This window comes from Giraffa tippelskirchi, chromosome 4 (assembly GCF_054371585.1).
Source record: "Giraffa tippelskirchi isolate mGirTip1 chromosome 4, T2T-mGirTip1v1.2.pri, whole genome shotgun sequence".
NCBI classification, from domain to species: Eukaryota; Metazoa; Chordata; class Mammalia; order Artiodactyla; family Giraffidae; genus Giraffa; species Giraffa tippelskirchi.
In genome coordinates this window covers 55,098,634-55,121,057 of record NC_137278.1, presented here as the reverse complement: position 1 = coordinate 55,121,057, position 22,424 = coordinate 55,098,634, and the positions used below count along the sequence as shown (strand labels likewise).

The following is a 22,424-nucleotide window of genomic DNA, read 5'->3' as shown; positions in this document are numbered from 1 at the left end:
TTATATGTTTCTGTTTTGTTTTCATTGGGAACTCAGACAGGGTTTATGCATTGGGTTTAGTCTCTTTTCTTTCATTCTTTTCTCTAGAGCAGTCACCCTGCCCTACCCACTGCCGCCCCCCCCACACACACACACACTTTTTAAGTACAGGCTAGTTGTCTTATGGAGTGTTCACATTTCTGGACTTGTCTTAAGTGTTTCTTCATAATTAGATTTAGATGAAAGAAATTTGCCTAGGTGTTTTTTATTTCTCATTTGTATAACATCAGGAGTGCATGATGTCAGTTCATCCCATTGTTGGTGATGCTGAATTTGCTCAGGTAGTATCTGCTTTATCTTTGCAATGTAAGGTATTTTCCACTTGATAATTAAGAAGGAATCTGTGAGGCCGTGTGAGTTTCCTGTTCTTCAGCAACCTTTAACCTGATGGTTTTAACATCTGTTGATGATTGTTAGCCTGAATCTGTTACTAAATAGAAGTTGTGACATGGAGATTTTTAGATTCTGTCCTTCATTCTGCATTTAATAGTGGCATTTTTTGGTGTGTATAGAGGAGCTTTCCATTTTTTCATCTCATACTTTGAAATGTCACTGTAGATCAAGATTCTTTTTATATTCAGTGTGTTAAAATTCATTATTCTTTTTGATGCTCAAATCATTCCAAATTTGGTAAGCAGGAGCCACTCTAAGCTTGTTCTTATGTCCTATTGACATCCCTTTCAATCTTGAAACACTTCTTTGCTTTTTGACACAAGATATTCCAGACTCACTTTGTATTTTCCCTGGCCCAACCCTGTAATACGTCACTTCTTCAAAGCATCCAAATTTCATGGGGGACTTTTTAATATCCTTTACCTTCTGTCCCTCAAAATGGCAAGAAAATTAAATTTTCTCTTTCTCAATTGCTGCTGCGTTGCTAGCAGAAACATTTTTTTCCTTCATGGTGCACGGAGCTTCATTTTCATACAGGAATGGGAATAGTAAGGAATAGCAGTTACTAACTTTGTATTAATATTTGGAAGCTTTTTAAAATTTTTAAATAAGAGTATAAGCACCATTCCTTGTGCTCTTATTTTCCTTTTGGAAAAGAAAATAATACTGTAAATGTTTCCTAGCGTTCTGCCATTGGTCCACTGTTTTTTTCTCTCTGGTGTTTTCAGCAGATGTCCCAAATCACCATGTTCAGGCAAAGACCTCTCCCCAGATCTTCAGTTTCATATATAGCTGTCTGCTGAACAGCTCCTTCTGAGTGCTCTTAAGTAGTTAGTGAGTCTCAAAGCAGCTCTTCCCTCTCTCTCCCTATCTCCTAGTCTTCCTCTTATGGTCCTGATTTCAATTCATGCATATAATATTGTCCATTATGAAATGTATTTTATGGAAAAGGAAATGGCAACCCACTTCAGTATTCTTGCCTGGAAAACCTCATGGATAGGGGAACCTGGTGGGCTACAGTCCATGGGGTCACAAGTCGGACACAACTTGGCAATTAAATCACTACCACTACCATAGATATTTTAAAAGATAATTGAAATTTCTCCTCCAGCATCCCAGGGCACACCACACTTTTGGAGACTACAGGCATACCATGGAAATATTGCAAGTTTGGTACCAGTTCACTGCAATAAAGCAAGTATGGCAGTAAAGCCAGTCATAGGAATTACTTGGTTTCCCAGTGCATATAAAAAAGGTTATGTTTACACTGCTGAAGTTTATTAAATATGCAATAGCACGTCTAAGAAACAATGTACATACCTTGTTTTAAAAAGTACTTTATTGCTTAAAAAATGCTATCACCTAAACCTCCAGCAAGTTGTAATCCTTGCAATATATTGAGTAGTATTAGCCTAGAAGATAAACCAGTCTCCTTACCACTGGCTTACAAGGCCCTGGCCTAACTTAACACACATCGTGATTGTACTGCCTGCCTCTACAGGGTCACGCTCTACTTGTTCTCAGCTTGGTGCTCGTCTGTCCCCTCTGCCTCATGTTCTCACCCCTCTTCTAGGCTTTATCTGGCTAGATCATCTCCTACCCATCTTTTCTTTCCCCTCCAGGCTCATGAAGAGACATAGATATCTTTACAGTGAAAGCTCTGGTGGCAGTCACCCTTCTCAAGTGATCAAACTTACCATTGCAAATAATGGAGCAACCCCATTTCTCCTTGCCCTTTCCTCATATGTGCCCTTCTTTTTTTTTTTTTTTAAGGCCTCACCGTTTGGCACGTGGGATGTTTGTTCCCTGACCAGGGATTGAACTTGCACCTCCTGCATTGGGAGTGCAGAGTCTTAACCACTGGACCACCGGGGAAGTCTTGCCCTTCTTATATCCCAGAGATAGCTGGTATATGCCTGTCCTAGTTAGTTGCATTGTATTAAAACTACGCACATATCTTTTTCAGGTTAACTCCTTTAAGGTAGGAACTGTGCTCTATTCATTAAATATATCAACATGCTTGGCATAAAATGGAGGTAATCCTTTGAATGCTAGACATGCTATAAAAGTATTACAGTAAGGTCAAGGAGTAAATAGTCAATAGAGGTTCAGGTCTTCAGGGAAGGTTGCATATGTACGTGCTAAGCCACTTCAGTCATGTCCTACTCTGCAACCCTATCGACTGTAGCCCACAAGGCTTCTCTGTGGGCTCTCCCAAGCAAGAATACTGGGGTGGGTTGCCATTTCCTTCTCCAGGGGATCTTCCCGACCCAGGGATCGAACCCAGGTCTCCTATGTCTCCTGCATTAGCAGGCGGATTCTTTACCTCTGAGCCACCAAGGAAGCCTAGTCCATGGAAGCTTGAGTAATCCTTTAATTGTGAAGCATAGCAAACAATGCTTTTGTCAGGTTTTCCTGGAGGTAGAGAATTGAAGGAAATATTCGAGATTGACAGACTCTTGAATTTTAACTGTTTTTTGTTTTTCTTTTTAAGTTTGAATTCTTAGAGCGACCTGCTGCTGCTGCTGCTGCTAAGTCACTTCAGTCGTGTCCAACTCTGTGCGACCCCATAGATGGCAGCCTACCAGGCTCCCCCGTCCCTGGGATTCTCCAGGCAAGAACACTGGAGTGGGTTGCCATTTCTTTCTCCATAGAGCGACCTAGTGAATTTAATTGAAAATTCCAAGTATGTAGGCTTTCTAATTACTGAACTCTGGTTAGCTGTAATAGTGGGATGCACAATTGTGTTCTGCTCAAGAGTTTTTTCTTCTATCTTCTCTAATTATTTCTTGTGTAAGTCTTTCTTTCTTTAAGAATGATAAGCTCCCTGAAGGCAGAAGTAATGCTATAATCTACTGTTATATCCTTAACATATTAGACCCAGAGTAGATATTCAGTAAAGAATATTTGCTTGAATTTTATAAATCTTCACTAATTTTGCCCTTTACCAAACTTTTCACTGCCTGTCTAGTATGTTTAGTCAGTGTTGCAACTCTTAGGAAAATTCTACAAACTTTTTTTCATTTGGGAGTGGACTTTGAGAACATCATATATTTGTTAATAAAGGATCTGGTGACATGTTTCTGCCTGGGCAACAATCTGGAGTTTGAGGAGATCCTTTCACAAAGACAGAGTAGTAGAGTTTAGACACGGCAAAAGGGAAGTTAGAACTCCGATCTTTTCAGGGCCACTTTTGTTATATTGTTTAAATGCTCTCCATTTAGTTTTACTAATTTCCTGAGCCAAGTGGCTAAAACAATAGGTTTCTGGAACAAAATGCCTCAAGCTGACTCCCAGCTTTGTTGCCAGAGGCTTGGATAGGAAGCATCCCTTAAAATGCCAAACACAGGAATATCTTGGGCTTTTAAAACAGTATTATTCAAATTGTTAGTATTGAGCGTGGTGGACTGTAACCAATCTTAATATATAATGTTTTGCTTTAATAGCACTTAGTGGGGTTTTTTAATGAGAAAAAAGGGCATTCTTACAGTTTTATTGTTGAAAATAATAGAATCTGAGTGGCAGAAATGAATGTGAAGGCCCCTTTGTCCAATCTTATGCCTTGATTTAGATTGTTGATGTCTCTGTTATAAATGAACTGACACACTCATCATAGAACAAAAGATTTGCTACGTTTGCAAGAATCTTCAAACAGTCCTCCTGCCAGGATCCACAGAAGAACATGCAATTAACTGGCAGTAGAGCGAGAGCAGGTGCTGGAGACCCAGATCTGGACAGGTGGCTGGACGCTTCCCATGTCACCATCTTTGGGAAGGGAGATGAGTCAGGAGTTCATCTGTTGACAAGAACTAGTTCTGATAGAACCAACTAGCTCTGAAATATGTTATGCTACTTACATTTATTCATCAAAATGGCATCTATTTAACCAGAATTTTTATTCAGAGAGAAACCTGTGAACTATTAAAGACCATGCTCAAGAGTTTAGCACCAAACTCATTCCATCATTCCCCAGTATCTCCAAACCAGCAATCAGGAGACATGAGAGCATCTTTCTTCTGCTTCAGTCAAACATACTTTCTGCTGTGTGGAGTGATGGAGGACAGATGGACAGACCCTGCTGTATTTTCAGGGCTGTGGAAAGGATGAGAGGTAATATCACCACAGCAGAAGACAGTTTATGGTATAATATGCACCAGACTGACCTATACAGAAATCAAAGAAAGGATCTTTAGAATTTTAAATTTTCTCAGGGCTAAAATAAGACTATAATAATTCATTCAGTTGCATTCCTTTAAGGAGGAATGTATCTAACCCATTTTGGAACAACATATGTGTTTTATTTAGAATCTGATAATCACAGACCTTCCTTGAATTTGTTCAAACAGCTTAGAGTTTTTAGTCTAGGAAAATTGGTGTTAATGGTAAGTTGCTTATTTACCTGAGAATTATGCCATAGCCTGAGTGCAGTACTAGTGTTTCCTGAAATAATATTCTTATAGGGTGAACCACAGGTGAGAAATGGAAAAGGCTTTTGATGCCTTGTAACATGTATTAATCAGCTTAAAAAAAAAAAGTAGAGTAAGATAGGAGAGGTAGGGCTTCCCAGTTGGCTCAGTGATAAGGAATTTGCCTGCAAATGCAGGAGATGCAAGAGACGCAGGTTCAATATCTGGGTCAGGAAGAACCCCTGGAGTAGGAACTGGCAACGCACTCCAGTATTCTTGGTTGGAAAATTTCATAGAGGAGCCTGGTGGGCTACAGTCCATGGGGTCACAAAGAGTTGAACATGACTGAGCAACTGATCACACCCATACAGGACAAGAAAAGGATGGAACAAATGAACAGTACCTTCTTTAACTGGTTTCCAAAGGGAAACACTACCCACTCCAGTATTGCCTGGAGAATTCCATGGACTGTGTAGTCCATGGGGTCACAGAGTCATTCACAACTGAGCAACTTTCACAGGGAAAATATGTTCTTTTTTTCCCCCTTTAGTTTTTACTGAAGGGCAATGTATCTCCATGGGTGCATGCGTGCTCAGTTGTGTCTGACACTTTGCAACCCCATGGACTGTAGCCCCCCAGGCTCCTCTATCCATGGATTTCCTAGGCAAGAATACTGCAGTGCGTTGCCATTTCCTTCTTCAGGAGGTCTTCCCGACCCAGGGATTGAACCCATGTCTCTTGCATTGGCAGACAGATTCATTTAACACTGAGACACCTGGGAAGCCCAAATATATCTCCATAAGAGTATATAAATATTAAATGTGAAGATTATTAATTTATCACAAACTCAACACACTCATGTAACCCATCACCCAGATTAAGAAACTGAGCAATTGCCACACCCCAGAAACCTCCCCTGCTTCCTTCTTAGTCATTATTTCCACCATCCTCCCCAAAATTAATCTCTGTGATAACTTCCAAAACCATAGATTAGTTTTGCTTCTTTTTGAATGTTATATAAATGGAACCATATAGTGTGTGGTATTTTGTGTGGTTAGGATTAGATCTCTCATTTATATGTTCATGAGGTTCATCTCTATTGTAGGGAGCAGTCATTTGTTCATCATCATTACTGCATAGTATTAATGAACATGCAACAATTTATCCATTCTATTATGGTGGACATTTAGCTTATTTCTAGTCTTTTACAGTACAAATAGTGCTGCTATGAACATCCTTTTATATGACTTGGGTCACATTTCTGTTGAGGGTGAAATTTCTGGGTTATTGAGTATGCCTCAGTTCAGTTTTGATAAACACAGTTTTCTAAAGTGGTTCTACCAATTTACACCCTCCCCAGCAGTGTATGAGACTTACAGTTGTTCCACACTCTTGTTAAAATTTGATGTTACAATTTTTTTCATTCTTATAATTATGCTTATAATTCGTGGGCTTTGTTTGCATTTCTCCAATGACAGCTGACACTTGACACCTTGTCACATGTTTATTGGTCATTTGAATTACCTCTTTTGTGAAGTCCTTCTTCAAATCTTTTCCCCATTTTTCTATTGAGTTATTTCTTTATTGAATTATAGGAGTTCTTTATATATTCTGTATGTAAGACCATTGTCAAATATACATATTACATATTTTCTCCCTGTCTGTAGCTGTCTCTTTAGGGGGCAGGATGGACTTTTTTTTTAAACATTTTTTCCCTTAGAAATTTTTATCTATACACAAAAGTAAAGAGATTGATATAATAAAATCCCATGTACCCAATTTCAATAATCATCAACTTACAGCCAGTCATTTTTCAGCTATATGCCTACTAAAAATCATACTTTCTACTGCCTTAACCTTTCCTTTTATTTCCATTGTTAATGCTTTAGGCCTTTATTTGGAGAAGGCAATGGCATCCCACTCCAGTACTCTTGCCTGGAAAATCCCGTGGACAGAGGAGCCTGGTAGGCTATAGTCCATGGGGTCGCTAAGAGTCGGATACGACTGAGCGACTTCACTTTCACTTTTCCCTTTCATGCACTGGAGAAGGAAATGGCAACCCACTCCAGTATTCTTGCCTGGAGAATCCCAGGGACGGCGGAGCCTGGTGGGCTGCTGTCTATGGGGTCGCACAGAGTCGGACACGACTGAAGCAACTTAGCAGCAGGCCTTTATTACCTCCTTCAGGTTCATTTGTTTATCCTTCATATATTTATTGAAGTTGAACTAATAATAAAACCCAGTGAATGCATTTCTGTACTTATATTACCTGAGTTCTGTGCATACGGTGACTCTGTTGATCACTCTCTTTTTGAAATTCCTTTTGCCTAGCTTTCTCTGGTCCTCCTCTACCTGGTTCTCCTTCCACTTCTCTGATCCTTTGTAATTTCCTTCCTGGGACCTCCCTTCTCCCTACTTCCTTCAGAGTTATTCTCCCAGGGCTCTGTTCCAGTTCTCAATTCATTTGGGTGATTGCATCAATATTCATGTCCTTGACTCCCACTCATATACTGCTGGCTTCTGAGTTTATGTCTCTAGTCCAGAAGACTGTTCAGTACCAGATCTCCATACACAGCTGTCTTATAAGCAGTTTACTTGGGGAACCCACAAGCATCCATGGCACACTTGCTGACTGTTGACCTCTTCACACCCTGTCACCAATCTATTCTCCCATTCTCCATTATACTAGAATTCTAGCTGAACAGATATCCAGCTCTCAGTATTTCTCAGCTCACATTGTATTTAGGTGTGACCAATGTGAGTAATTCCTATCAATGCAATGTAAGCAAAAGCAATGCATGCCACTTCTGGATCTTGACTTAAGTATTGGGTATGTGTAATATAACTATCTTTCTCCCTTACATCAGCTTGCTAGATATGGTGATGACTTGAAAGTCAGGTGTGACCAGTGCATGGACCTACCTCACTAGCCTGGGTCCTTGCATGACCTCACAGAGCAGAGCTCCCTGACTGTGGAGATTACTAGATCATTCCACAAAGAAGTATACTTAATATTTAGATCATTGCATTTTCAGGTCTCTCTGTTATAGCAGATTAGCCTTTAACTATTACAGCATCTCAGTCATATCATGTCATATCAATTACAGCATCTCAATCATATCATATCAAAAATTTACTAATCTTCCTTCCACCTAAATATTCTGTGTCTTCGGTTCCAGTATGAGTAAAGGCTCTTGCAGTTACATATCATTTTCCTCTCTCCATCCCTTCATTCAGTTTTCCTAAGTGCAATTCATATTATTTCTTAATAATGACATAGGACTTCTAACCATGGTGGAGGAATTGGTAATAGACTGGTCTTGCTGTAACTGTAAACCAGACCAAACTGTATGAGCAATTGCGTTCAGGCAGTGGCCAATAGGCAGCACAAAACTGAAGATCCCTAAGAGAAGGGCAACTAATGGTAAGCTCCACAATTACCTAGCTCACTGCACAGAACATTTTCCTGATTGTAATACAGAGAGCCTGATCTCAGCAGAGCACAGTTGTCGCACCAAGATTCAACCATGATGTTGCATGTGTCTGTAGTTCATTATTTGTATTGCTGATTAGTATGCTATTGTATAAATATACCACAATTTACATATTTATTTGCTGATGGATATCTGTTCCCAGTTTTTGCTATTATGAATAAATCTGCTTTGAATATTGCTATACAGTCATTTGATGGACATAAACATGTATGTTGAGTATATAACAAGGGATGGAGTTGCTCTAACATAAAGTTTTTATATCTTTAGCTTTAGTTGATACTGCTAAAGAATTTTCCAAACTAGTACCAATGTACACTCTAGTCAGCAGTATATATGAATTCTCATTTCAGGACTTCCCTGGCGATCCAGTGGTTAAGACACCACACTTCCACTGCGGGGGCATGGGTTTGATCCCTGGTTAGGGGACTAAGATCCCGCATGCTGTGCTGCACAGCCAAAAATTAGAAAAATTCTTGATTGCTCCATATTGTGTTCCCGCACTTGATACTGTCAGTGATTTTAATATTAATCATTCTTTTTTTCTCACTTTAATTGAGATATAAGTGATGTACAACACTGTATAAGTTTAAGGTGTACAGCATAATGATTTGACATTTATACATCATTAAATGATTAACACAATAAATTTAGTGAACATCCCTCATTGCATAGATACAAAACTAAAGAAATCAAAAAAATGTCTTCTCTTGTGATCAGAATTCTTAACATGTACTCTCAACTTTCATATATAACACGTAGCAGTGTCAGTTATATTTATCATGTTGTATATTACATCCCTAGTATTATTTCTGACTGGAAGTTGGTACCTTTTGATTACCTGCATACAGTTCCTCTTTCCTCCATATCCTGCCTCTGGTAACCACAAATATGATTTCTTTTTCTATAAGTTTCTTTGTTTTTGAAGTATAATTGATCTACAACACTATGATAATTCGGAGTGTACAACATGGTGATTTGATTTTTTTTTTGCCAATTTTAAAAAGTCGAAGTATAGTTGATACACAATATCATACAAGTTACAGGTGTACAATATAGTGATTCACAATTTTATTCTACATTAGTATTACTATAAAACATTGGCTATATTCCTTGTGTTGTACAATATACCTTTGTACCTTATTATATGTATAACAGTTTGTATTTCTTAATCCCTGCTCTTTTAATGCCCCTTTCCCCTTCCCTCTCCACCCTAATAACCACTAGTTTGTTCTCTATATCTGTGAGTCTGGCTTCTTTTTTGTTATATTCACTAATTTGTTTGTGTTTTAGATTCCACATGTAAGTGAGATCATACAATATTTGTCTTTCTCTGTCTGGCTTATTTCACTTAGCATAATACCTTTCAAGTCCATCCATGTTTTTACAAATGGCAAAATTTTATTCTTTTTATGGTTGAGTGGTAGCCCATGTGTAATCTGCTGTTTAATTCATTCACTGAGGTTTATTCAGTGACTAAGGTTTTTATTTCTGTTGTTATATTTTCTTACGTCTAGAAATTCTTTGGTTCTTTCTCATTTTTATGGTCTCTAGTTTCTTTAAGTCCCTCTTTCATTTCTTTGAACATTTTAAGTATAGTATTTTTATTTCACATTTGATAATTCTAATATCTGATGTGCTTTGGACTATAGTTATGATTTCTTTTAAATTTACTCTTAGCCTCACATATTTGCATTTGAAAAATTTTGTTTATCTTAATATGTATGAGACACAGGTTCGATCCCTGGGTCAGGAAGATCCCTTGGAGTAGGAAATGGCAACCCACTCCAGTATTCTTGCCTGGAAAATTACAGGGACAGAGGAGTGTGGCGGGCAACAGTCCATGGGATCACAGAGTTGGACATGACTGAGGGACTAAGCATACAATCTGTAGGAATACTGCAGTGCCTGAATTTGGGGTATGTTCCTTCAAAATGAGCTCAGAATGTTCTGACAGGTACTGATGATGCCGTCCACTAAAGAACAGTTTAAATTAATACCTAGGCTTGGGATTTGCAACACTGTGAGAATATAGTATGGCTTTAAATCCATATAAGGGCATATTTATAATAATGCTTTCTTAAGAAAGCCTTCTATTTTTATTTTTCCTTCAGAGCTGTGGCCTAAAACATTTCCTTCTTGGCTACCTTTGCAAGCAGATAGACTTTTTTCCTAGCTTATTCTTTCACTGAGGATGAGGTCATCATGGTTCCTAGCTTCGTAAGTGGGGGGGGTCTCAATTTTGCTTCACCATTTTATCCTGCCAAAGGCCTTGCCTTTTGTTCCTCTAACCAATCATTAAAATCAAGCATACTATTTGATTCCATTTACATATAGTTCAAGAAGAGCTGAAACTAAATCTATAGAGATAGAAATCAGACTAATGGTTCTCTTTTAGGGATGTTGACTAGAAACAGGGATGATGGAGCCTTCTAAGATTTTGGAAACATTTTAAATATTGATCTATATAGTGATTCTGTAGGTTTACACATATGTACAAATGCACCAGGACATACACTTATTTGAACACTTTACTGTCTGTGTCATATTCTTTTTGCAGTATACAAACAGGGTTCTTGGTTTCTGTTATCGGCAGATATTACTGATTTCCCTTACTTTTCTGAGAGACCAACCATGCACATAAAATAGTGTGGCCGTATGTTATTAAAATTATGTGTTTGCAGTGAGTTTTTCAGAATTTCCAGTCCCCAAAACTTTGAATGTGTGAGCTGCATGCTCACACTTTCCAATTCTGATACTGTGTCTTGGAGACTTTAGTAAAGTATTGCTTAAAAATTCAGTTCAACTTTTCTTATGGTTTAAAATAGAACTTGTCCAGTTATATTTTTGGTCTGCTTTGTTTTTATTTGGATTTTTAGTTTTTTATTGGAGTATACTTGATTTACAATGCTATTTTCTGCTATACATAAAAGTGAGTCAGTTATACACATCAGTTCAGTCGCTCAGTCGTGTCCAACACTTTGCCACCCCATGGACTGCAATACACCGGGCTTCCCTGTCCATCACCAACTCCTGGAACTTGCTCAAACTCATGTCCATAGAGTCGGTGATGCCATCCAACCATCTCATCCTCTGTTGTCCCTTTCTCCTCCTGTCTTCAATCTTTCCCAGCATCAGGGTCTTTTCCAATGAGTCAGTTCTTTGCATCAGGTGGCCAAAGTATACATATACATATATCCACTCTTTTTAAGAGTCTTTTCCCATACAGGTTATTACAGAGTATAAGTACAGTTTTCTGTCCTTTGATTTTTTTTTTTTAAGTTCATGCTTTGCCCCTGCTATGCTGTGGAGAAATAAGAAAAAGCATGTAGTCTCCCATGAGAGGAGCTTTGGTGGTAGAAATGGTACTCTAGAGAGTAATACAGGGTGGCTGCAGTGATTACCGTGATTTCCCAGGGACGGTACTTGCTTCAAGCCAGAGCCAGTCATCAGATATGTACTTACCCCTCCCAAGTGGGAACTATCCCTACTTTGGGGCACGACGGAGGATAGAAGTTTGTTGTTGTTGTTTAAAGAATTCAGCTAACCAGTTTGCCTCCACCCTCTATCACCTTCTTTCTTCTTTAAAGTGTAGGACCCATGTGTATACACAAGGATTGTTGGAGGTTGAATTGTGCCCCTTCAAAAGATATGTTGACATTCTAAACCCCCAGTACCTCAGAATGTGACCTTTTTTGGAAATAGGTTCATTGCAGATATAGTTGACATCATGCTGGATTAGGGTGAACCCTTAATACAGTAGGACTGGTGTGCTTACAGAGAGGAGAATATCCCTGTGGACTGGATTCTGTCCTCCCCAAATCCATTATACATTGGAGCCCTAACCCTGTGTGTGATGGTATTTGGAGATGGGTCCTTTGGGAGATGATTAGGTTTAGATGAGGCCTTGAGGTGGGGACCTCATGACAGATTAGTACTCTTATAAGAGAAGGCAATAGTTATTAGTACTCTTATAAGAGAAGGCTATGTCTCTACCGTGTGAGGTCCTAGCGAGAAGGCCACGCCAGGAAGAGAGCTCTCCCCAGGCTGGCACTTATCTTGGACTTTCAGCTTCCAGAATTACTAGAAAATAAATTTCTGTTGTTTGAGCCACCAAGTCTTTGGTATTTTGTTTTGGCACCCCAAGCTTACTAATACAGACACTACATAGCAACGGAGGCAGAGATTGGAGTGACGCTGGCCATCACCAGAACCTGGAAAAGGGCAAGGAATGATCCTCCCCAGAGTCTCAGATGGAGTATGGCCCTATTGAATGGCCCTACTGACACCTTGCTTTTGGATTTCTGGCTCCAGAACTGTGAAAGAATACATTTCTGTTGTTTTAAACCACCTGATTTGTCATACTTTGTTAAAGTAGCCTTGTAGAATCTAATGAAAGTTGCTCAGTTGTGTCCAACTCTATGTGACCTCATGGACTGTAGCCCGCCAGGCTCCTCTGTCCATGGGATTCTCCAGGCAGATACTAGAATGGGTTACCATTTCCTACTTCAGGGGACCTTCTGAACCCAGGGATCGAACTCAGGTCTCCTGCATTTCAGACAGATTCTTTACTGTCTGAGCTTGAGGGAAGCCCTTAAATAGGAGTCTTAATACTAGAGTCATTGTAAGGTTGGTGGAGGAAGGTTGGAAATGGGCAGGAGATGATTCAAGGTTTCTCTTTGCCTTATCTCAAGTCATAAACTGTGGTCAGGAGTCCCTCACACTGGAGGTTAGTCAGAAATTAAGAAATCGACTCCAAAATTATTATATAAGGTATGGGAGGGAATTCAATTTACCAAAGGTCAGTTTATACCTAAAATTTTCAGAGTCCATCTGTTGTATAAAACAAGGTGTATCTTGTTTTTATTAGGTCAACGTTCCTCCTAGGAATTGGATTGTGACTTTCTTGCCCAAAGCATTTCATTAAACTGTCTACCTGGTGTATGAGGAACAGTTGTAAGCCAGGAAGCTCTCTAAGGTAGGAAATCTTACTGAAATAAGCAAGGACAAACTGGGGGAAGGAGGGAAAACAGTCCTTTCTATTTGTCATTTCAAATTTAGGGAAATTTTAAAGCACTGGGCATTGAGACATCTTTCAGAACAAGGATGTGCATCTGTTTATAATATTTTTCAGGGATCAGGAGGAGAGTGCATATAAAACCTTAAAAATGTGTGTGAATAAATGTCTGTGTGAACATATGGAAGGGAGTGCAATCCTGTTAAACACTTGCGGTGCTTGGCAGCAGCAAACAGCCAGAATGCCTGCTCACTTAGTTCTTCCCACCCCCTCAGATGTGAGTCTCAGCAGGTGGGAGGATCCGGTGCAAGCTTCCTGAGGCCCATGTAGGAAGGATAAATTACAGCCACAGCCACAGCGTTGTTCGAAGTGTTAGTCACTCAGTCGTGTCCGACTCTTTGCGACTCCACGGTCTGTCCATAGAATTCTCCAGGCAAGAACATTGGAGGCGGTAGCCCTTCCCTTCTCCAGGAAATCTTTCTGACCTAGGGATAGAACCCGGGTTTTCTGCATTGCAGGCAGTTTCTTTATCGTCTGAGCTAACAGGGTTGTCCAACGCCAAGGCAGTTGGAGCCTGGAAAATGTGTGGAGGGTGCACAGTGCCCTTCCAGTCACTGAGGAGCAACTGCATTGATGTATTTTTAAGGCTCTGTCAGTAGCTGTGGGTGGCGTATTTCCATGGGATGCCACATGCCAAATCAAGCGTCCTGCACACTCTGACCTCTCTGTCCTTGATGACCAACTTTGTTTTTAAACTTTTATTTTTATTTACTTTTATTTGTTTGGCTCTGTTGGGTCTTGGTTGTGGCACATGGAGTCTTTAGTTGCAGCACATGAACTCTTAGATGCAGCATATAGGATCTAGTTTTCTGAGCAGGGATCGAACCCAGGCCCCTTGCATTGGGAGTGGAGAGTCGATGACCAACTTTAGACAAGTGCATTTAGTAAATGAAATGGTTGTGATCCCAAACCCCCATCCAGTAACTGGGAAGGCTCTAGGCACATGCTGTTTCTTTTGCACTGGAAACTCTTCATCTCTCTGCTTGCTCATCCTTCAGGGCTCAGCTTATACAGGCATACCTTGGAGTTACTGTGAGTTGATTCCAGATCACCTCGATAAAGTGAATAATGCAGGAAAGCTTGTCACGTGAATTTTTTGGTTTCCCAGTGCATATAAAAGTTATGTTTACACTACACTGTAGTCCATTAAGTGTGCAATGGCATTATGTTTAAAAAATGTACATATAAAAACTACTTTATTGCTAAAAAAGGCTAACCACCATCTGAGGCTTCAATAAGTTGTATTACTTTTGCAATAGTAACATCAAAGGTCACTGATCACAGATCACCATAACAAATATAGTAATAGTGAAGAAGTTTGAAATGTTGCTAGAGTTATCAAAATGTGACATAGAAACATAATGTGAGCAAATGTCATTGGAAAAATGGTGCCAAGAGACTTGGTGATGCAAGGTTGCCACAAACTAACTTGTAAAAAAAAAAAATACAGTATCTGTGAGGCACAATAAAGCAAAATAGGCTCAGAGAAGAGTCACTGTTTACCATGTGCTTCCTATACCCAGAATTTTACACATTTGTGGTAATTGACTTGATTTTATTTATCACCATTGTTTAGTATTGGTCCTTCTCATCAGATTGTATGAGGTTCTTTTTGGTCATTGTTGTTTTCTTAGAGCCTATAGATTGCTTAATATATAGTAGGTATTTGATAAATATCATTGACTAACTGGAAGTCCAGTGTCCCGTTCATCCTCAAAAAAAAAAAAAAAAGAGGGGTATGGTGAAGGAGACGTCAAAACATTTCCACAGATCTCTTATCTTCAGAGAGCTCCATCATACTAAAAAAAAACAAAACAAAGGAAGGGAGATAATTCAACGGAAAATGGGCAAAGGATACCAAGAGGTAATTCACAAAAAAGATTCAAATAGCCAAGAAATATACAAAAAGATGCTCATCTAGACTAGTAATCAGAGAAATGAAAATTTAAAACAATATACCCTTGAATTGGCAAATGTATAAATGATTAATAATATTCATAATATTCATTGTCAAAAAACATTTAGGGAAAAGAGAGCTCTCGTACACTGTTGGTAGTTTAAACTGTGCAACCTATATAGAGTATATAGTTAGTACTTTAAAACTTGTGCTTTAAACTGTGTCTATTGTTAAAGGGGAAAATTGGAAACCACATTGTGTTATACGATAGGGAAATGGTTAAATAAATATTAGTACATTCCTGCTTTGGAATCCCTTAGCTCTAGATATTCACATCAATGAAAATCTATGCAAAATTTTTTAAAAAGAAGATTGCAAAACCATATGTAGAATATGATCCCAAATAAGTAAAACTATATTAAAAATATATTCTCCAAAGGAAAAGCCACAAAGAATTCACTCCAATTATTTAAATAACTATAAACAATTTGAGAACTTTTTCCCTGAGAAAGTAAGTGTGGAAGTTTTACTTTTTACAATGAACATGTACTGCTATTTTTTAGAACATTATTGAAGTATGTTGATGTAAAGTGTACAAATTAAAGTGTCTATTTTTATTGAAGTATAGTTGATTCACAGTATGTGAGTTTCAGGTGTACAGAAAGTGATTCAGTTATATATCTTTTTCAGATTCTTTTCCATTTTTGGTTATTACAACATATTGAATATAGTTCCCTGTGATATACAGTAGGTCCTTGTTGTTTTATATATAGCAGTGTGTATCTGATGCCCCTCCTCCTTTCCATTTTGGGAACCATGAGTTTGTGTTCTATGTCTGTGAGTCTGTTTGTTTTACAAACAAGTTCATTTGATTGTTTTTTAGATTTAGCACGTAAGTGACATCATATGATATTTGGCCTCCTCTGTCTGACTTACTTCACTTAGAATAATAATCTCTAGGTCCATCCATGTTGCTACAAATGGCATTATTTCATTCTTTTTTATGGCTCAGTAATACTCCATTGTATTATCCATAGCTACCACATCTTCTTTATCCATTCATCTGTTAATGGACATTTAGGCTGCTTCCATGTTGAAGTGTCCAATTTTTGACACCGCATGTATCTGTAATACGGTTGCCACAAGCAAGATAATGTCCATCACCTCCCCAAATATTCTTTATGTCCCTTTGCAATCTCTCCTTCTTGCCTCTTTCAAAAACAACCCGTCCCCTAGCAACCACTGATCTACTATCACTAGAGTTTACATTTTCTAGAATGTTATAGAAATGAAATCATACAGAATGTACTTTATTTCCTGGCTTCTTTCACTCAGCGTAACTATTTTAAGATTCATCCATGTTGACGCAGGTATCAAGTTTGTTCTGTTTTTATTATCTACCACAACTGGTTTATCCATTTACTTGTTGATGGACCTTTGGATTATTTCCATTTCTCAGCAAATACAAATAAGGATGCCAATACAAGTCTTTGTAATCACATGTGCTTTTCCTCCTCTTGGATAAATAACTAGCAATGGAATGGCATGAGGTAGATATATGTTTATCATTTAAAGAACTCACCAAAATATTTTCAGAATGGTTGTACTATTTTACAGTCCCACCAGAGATGGGAGTATGGGGTTGAGGTAGTAAATAAGTGGACTCTTCACCATCATGAGACAAGGTAATGAGAACAACCAGCAGCTCGCCAGTGTAGATTCAGAGATTGCCCAGCTAAAATGCAACTAGTTCTTTCTAGTCACAGAGACCTTTGAGAATTTGATTAAGGTTATGGTCTATGCGGGCTTCCCGGGTAGTGCTAATGTTAAAGAATCTGCCTGCCAACGTAGGAGACATAAGAGACCCGAATTTGATCCCTTAGGAAGATCCCCTGGAGGAGGGCATGGCAACCAACTCCAGTATTCTTGCCTGGAGAATTCCACGGACAGAGGAGCCTGGCAGGCTATGGTCCATAGGGTCGCAAAGGGTCAGGCATTACTGAAGTGACTTAGCACCCCCATGGTCTATGCAGACTGCAGGACCACACAAACACACGCACACACACAGGCACAAGGCAGGTAGGAATTATCCCCGTTGGAAATTGCCATGGCCTGAACAAAAGCTGTGACGCTGGAGATGAAAGGGGAGGGCTGGAGTTCCTTAAAAAATTTAAAAGTTACAACTGTTGAGACTTGGAAGGAGAGGGGAGAAAGAATGATGCCCCGGTTTTAGTGACTAGGCCGTGGTGGAGACAACAGAGGAGAGGAACAGCTCTGGCGGGAGGAAGCGGTCATTTCTGGCTCCCTGCATGTGAAGTGCTTACGATCTTAGGAAAGTGGTTATAAAAGTATCTTGTTTGGGTGGAGATACAGACTTCCGGACAGTAAGGAGATCAAACCAGTCAATCCTAAAGGAAATCAACCCTGAATATTCACCGGAAGGACTGAGGGTGAAGCTCCAATCCTTTCACCACCTGATGTAAAGATCCGACTCATTGGAAAAGACCCTAAAGCTGAGAAAGACTGCGGGCAGGAGAAACAGATGACAGCGGATGAGATGGTTGGATGGCGTCACTCGACACAACAGACATGAGTCTGAGCAAAGTCCGGGAGAGGGTGAAGGACAGGGAAGCCTGGCGTGCTGCAGTCCATAGGGTCGCAAAGAGTCAGACACGACTCAGCGACTGAAAAACAACAGACTCCCGGGGCAACAACATACAGATTTAGGTGAGCAAGCGCAGCTGTAATCACCGGGTGCAGTCAGTAAGATCGCATCCTTCGGAGAGATCACCTCCACGCCTCAGAAAAACATACCTAGCTCCTCACCTGGGTCCACAAGTCCCCTCCCCGAAAGTGCGCGATTGCGTCAACCTTTCTGACAAAACCTCCGCCCCGAGTCTGCGCATGAGTTCGGCGCATGCGCACCAGGCTCCCCGCGGCCGCTCCCTGCTCCTGGCGTCCAGATTCCTCGCCTCTCAGCGGCCCCGCCCAGGCGGCTGCCCGTGACCTGCCAAGGCGCGGGGAACGGAAAGCCGGGAGGGGCGAGACGAGTTCAGTTCGCCATGGGGCTGTTTGGAAAAACCCAGGAGAAGCCGCCCAAAGAGCTGGTAAGGGCAGCGGTGGCGGCACCGAAGTGGGTGCTTTTGCGTGGGGGTGCGGTGGAGTTGGTAAACGATTGGACACTCTTCCCCCGCGGCTGGCCAGGTGCCGCTCGGCCCCCATTTCCGGGGTCTCCCACTCGATCGAGGGGCCGGAGGAAGTCTTTAAGGAAGCGGCTGTGGGGAAAGAGAATCCCGGAGTCCCAGTTCCACAAGGGGGCCGAGGGCCGGGTGAAGGGTTTCCGCGGTCTCGGCTAGGGGCGCGGAGGCAGCAGCGCCGGCCCGGCTCTGGAACCCCTTCCCCGGCGCGCGTTGGTACGTCCCGCGCGGAACCTTTCGCTGGCGCAGGCCCCGCCCCCTCCGGGCAGTCTGCGGACGGCGGGCTGACCGGCAGGGTCCCTAGCATCTTCCCTAGGAACCCATCCCGAAGTCGGGAAGGTTCAGGCACCTGTCGTCCCTTCCCCACAGCCGCGCCTTATTGAGAGGGAGGCTCAGGGTCACTTTCCTCTGCCCTTCAACGTTGACAACCAGACGCACAATGATAGCAGGGACCCCACTTTCGGAAGAGTGGTACCTTAGTAACTACATCTGGTGTAGAATTCTGAATCTCCCTGTCAACTTCCTTCACCACCCGATACTGTGGAGCGGTTAAGGGTGCCCTGCCGAGACCGGAGCCTAAGTTCGTACCCTGGTTCCGCACATAATCAGCTTTGTGATCTAGGGAAAGTTCATTTCTGTGTGCCTTAGTCTTGTGTATTGAGTAGGAATGACAGTAGTATCACTTCAGAGTCATAGAAGGCGGAAGGGCGTTAAGTTTAGTTAGCTAGTAGTGCTGCTGCTGCTAAGTCGCTTCAGTCGTGTCCGACTCTGTGCGACTCCATAGACGGCAGCCCACCAGGCTCCTCTGTCCACGGGATTCTCTAGGCAAGAACAGTGGAGTGGGTTGCCATTTCCTTCTCCTAGCTAGTAGTGCTAGTTTCGGTAAATGGTTGTTTTTGGCCGCCCAGTGCGGCTTGCGGGGTCTCAGTTCCCTGACCAGGGATCAAACCAAGTCTGTGGCAGTGAAATCCGGAAGCCCAATCACTGGACCACCAGGGAACTCTCAGAGTAAATTCTTTGTATATTCTGCATCAAGGATCCCCAACTTCTGGAATCTAATGCTTGATCTGAGGTGGAGCTGATGTAATAATAATAGAAATTAAGTGCACAATACTTGTATTGCGCTTCAGTTGTTCTGAAACCATCCCCATCCTCCTTCAGTGGAAAATTTGTCTCCCACGAAAACAGTCCCTGGTGCCAGAAAGATTGGGGACCGTTTTTCTACCTTACTTTCAAAGTGCAGACCAACAGCATCACCTGGCACCTTGTTAGAAATCTCAGGCCCCACCTGTTGAACCATAATTTGAATTCTGACAAGATCCCCAGTGATAAGTGTTCATATTAAAGTTTGAGAAGCATTACAGCACCCAATACATACTTATTAGTTCAATTCAGTTCAGGTCAGTTACTCAGTCGTGTCGGACTCTTTGCGACCCCATGAATTGCAGCACGCCAGGCCTCCCTGTCCATCACCAACTCCCTGGGTCCACCGAAACCCATGTCCATCGAGTCGGTGATGCCATCCAGCCATCTCATCCTCTGTCGTTCCCTTCTTCTCCTGCCCTCAATCTTTCCCAGCGTCAGGGTCTTTTCCAATGAGTCAGCTCTTCACATCAGGTGGCCAGAGTATTGGAGTTTCAGCTTCAACATCAGTCCTTCCAATGAACACCCAGGACTGATCTCCTTTAGGATGGACTGGTTGGATCTCCTTGCAGTCCAAGGGACTCGCAAGAGTCTTCTCCAACACCACAGTTCAAAAGCATCAATTCTTCGGCACTCAGCTTTCTTTATAGTCCAACTCTCACATCCATACATGACCACTGGAAAAACCATAGCCTTGGCTAGACGGACTTTTGTTGGCAAAGTAATGTCTCTGCTTTTTAATAAGCTGTCTAGGTTGGTCATAACTTTCCTTCCAAGGAGTAAGCGTCTTTTAATTTCATGACTGCAGTCACCATCTGCAATGATTTTGGAGCCCAGAAAAATAAAGTCAGCCACTGTTTCCACTGTTTCCACATCTGTGTGCCATGAAGTGATGGAACTGGATGCCATGGTCTTAGTTTTCTAAATGTTGAGCTTTAAGCCAACTTTTTCACTCTCCTCTTTCACTTTCATCAAGATGCTCTTTAATTCTTCTTCACTTTCTGCCATAAGGGTGGTGTCATCTGCATATCTGAGGTTATTGATATCTCTCCCGGCAGTCTTGATTCCAGCTTATGCTTCATCCAGTCCAGCATTTCTCATGATGTACTCTGCATATAAGTTAAATAAGCAGGGTGACAATATACAGCTTTGATGTACTCCTTTCCTGATTTGGAACCAGTCTATTGTTCCATGTCCAGTTCTAACTGTTGCTTCTTGACCTGCATACAGATTTCTCAGGAGGCAGGTCAGGTGGTCTGGTATTCCCATCTCTTTAAGAATTTTCCACAGTTTATTGTGATCCACACAGTCAAAGGCTTTGGCATAGTCAATAAAGCAGAAGTAGATGTTTTTCTGGAACTCTCGCTTTTTCGATGCTCCAACCGATGTTGGCAATTTGATCTCTGGTTCCTCTGCCTTTTCTAAATCCAGCTTGAACATCTGGAATTTCATGGTTCACATACTATTGAAGCCTAGCTTGGAGAATTTTGAGCATTACTTTGCTAGCACGTGAGATGAGTACAGTTGTGCAGTAGTTTGAGCATTCTTTGGCATTGCCTTTCTTTGGGATCAGAATGAAAACTGACCTTTTCCAGTCCTGTGGCCACTGCTGAGTTTTCCAAATTTGTTGGCATATTGAGTGCAGCACTTTCACAGCATCATCTTTTAGGATTTGAAAGAGCTCAATTGGAATTCCATCACCTCCACTAGCTTTGTTTGTAGTGATTCTTCCTAAGGCCCACTTGACTTTGCATTCCAGGATGTCTGGCTCTAGGTGAGTGATCACACCATCGTGATTATCTGGGTCATGAAGATCTTTTTGTATAGTTCTTCTGTGTATTCTTGCCATCTCTTCTTAATATCTTCTGCTTCTGTTAGGTCCATACCGTTTCTGTCCTTTATTGTGCCCATCTTCACATGAAATGTTCCCTTGGTATCTCTAATTTTCTTGAAGAGATCTCTAGTCTTTCCCAGTCTATTGTTTTCATTCTATTTCTTTGCATTGATCACTTAGGAAGGCTTTCTTATCTCTCCTTGCTATTCTTTGGAACTTTGTATTCAAATGGGTATATTTTTCCTTTTCTCCTTTGCTTTTCACTTCTCTTCTATTCATAGCTATCTGTAAGGCCTCCTCAGACAACGATTTTGCCTTTTTGCATTTCTTTTTCTTGGGGATGGTCTTGCCTCCTGTACAATATCACGAACGTCCATCCATAATTCTTCAGGCACTCTATAAGATCTAATCCCTTGAATCTATTTGTCACTTCCACTGTATAATCGTAAGGGATTTGATTTAGGTCATACCTGAATGGTCTAGTGGATTTCCCTACTTCCTTCAATTTAAGTCTGAATTTGGCAATAAGGAGTTCATGAGCTGAGCCACAGTCAGTTCCTGGTCTTGTTTTTGCTGACTATATAGAACTTCTCCATTTTTGGCTGCAAAGAATATAATCAGTCTAATTTCGATGTTGACCATCTGGTGATGTCCATGTGTAGAGTTGTCTCTTGTGTTATTGGAAGAGGGTGTTTGCTGTGAGCGGTGCATTCTCTTGGGAAAACTCTATTAGCCCTTGCCCTGCTTCATTCTGTACTCCAAGGCCAAATTTGCCTGTTACTCCAGGTAGCTCTTGACTTCTTACTTTTGCATTCCAGTCCCCTATAATGAAAAGGACATCTTTTTTGGGTGTTAGTTCTAGAAGGTCTTATAGGTCCTCATAGAACCACTGAACTTCAACTTCTTCAGCATTACTGGTCAGGGCATAGACTTGGATTGCTGTGGTA

General features: G+C 41.0%; 1 protein-coding gene and 1 long non-coding RNA gene across 3 annotated transcripts in view; one reads left to right on the top strand and one right to left on the bottom strand.

The window, feature by feature from the left end:
• Positions 1 to 13,422: 13,422 nt before the first annotated feature.
• LOC145546332 (uncharacterized) lies at positions 13,423 to 18,202 on the bottom strand. 2 transcript variants are annotated; one of them, XR_014082758.1, is made up of 2 exons: positions 18,118 to 18,191; positions 13,423 to 15,205 (listed from the first exon to the last, which is right to left on the bottom strand). It is a non-coding gene; the product is annotated as an uncharacterized LOC145546332 (long non-coding RNA). The 2 variants fall into 2 exon arrangements; XR_014082759.1 differs by having other exon boundaries at positions 14,103 to 15,205; positions 18,130 to 18,202.
• A 71-nt stretch (positions 18,203 to 18,273) lies between these two features.
• The window catches only part of CHMP3 (charged multivesicular body protein 3), a 42,865-nt gene continuing 38,714 nt past the window's right edge, over positions 18,274 to 22,424 (top strand). The window contains exon 1 of the mRNA XM_081592915.1: positions 18,274 to 18,410. Coding sequence (XP_081449041.1) covers positions 18,366 to 18,410 — 45 coding nt within the window. The 5' untranslated portion in view covers positions 18,274 to 18,365. The remainder of the gene's footprint in view (positions 18,411 to 22,424) is intronic.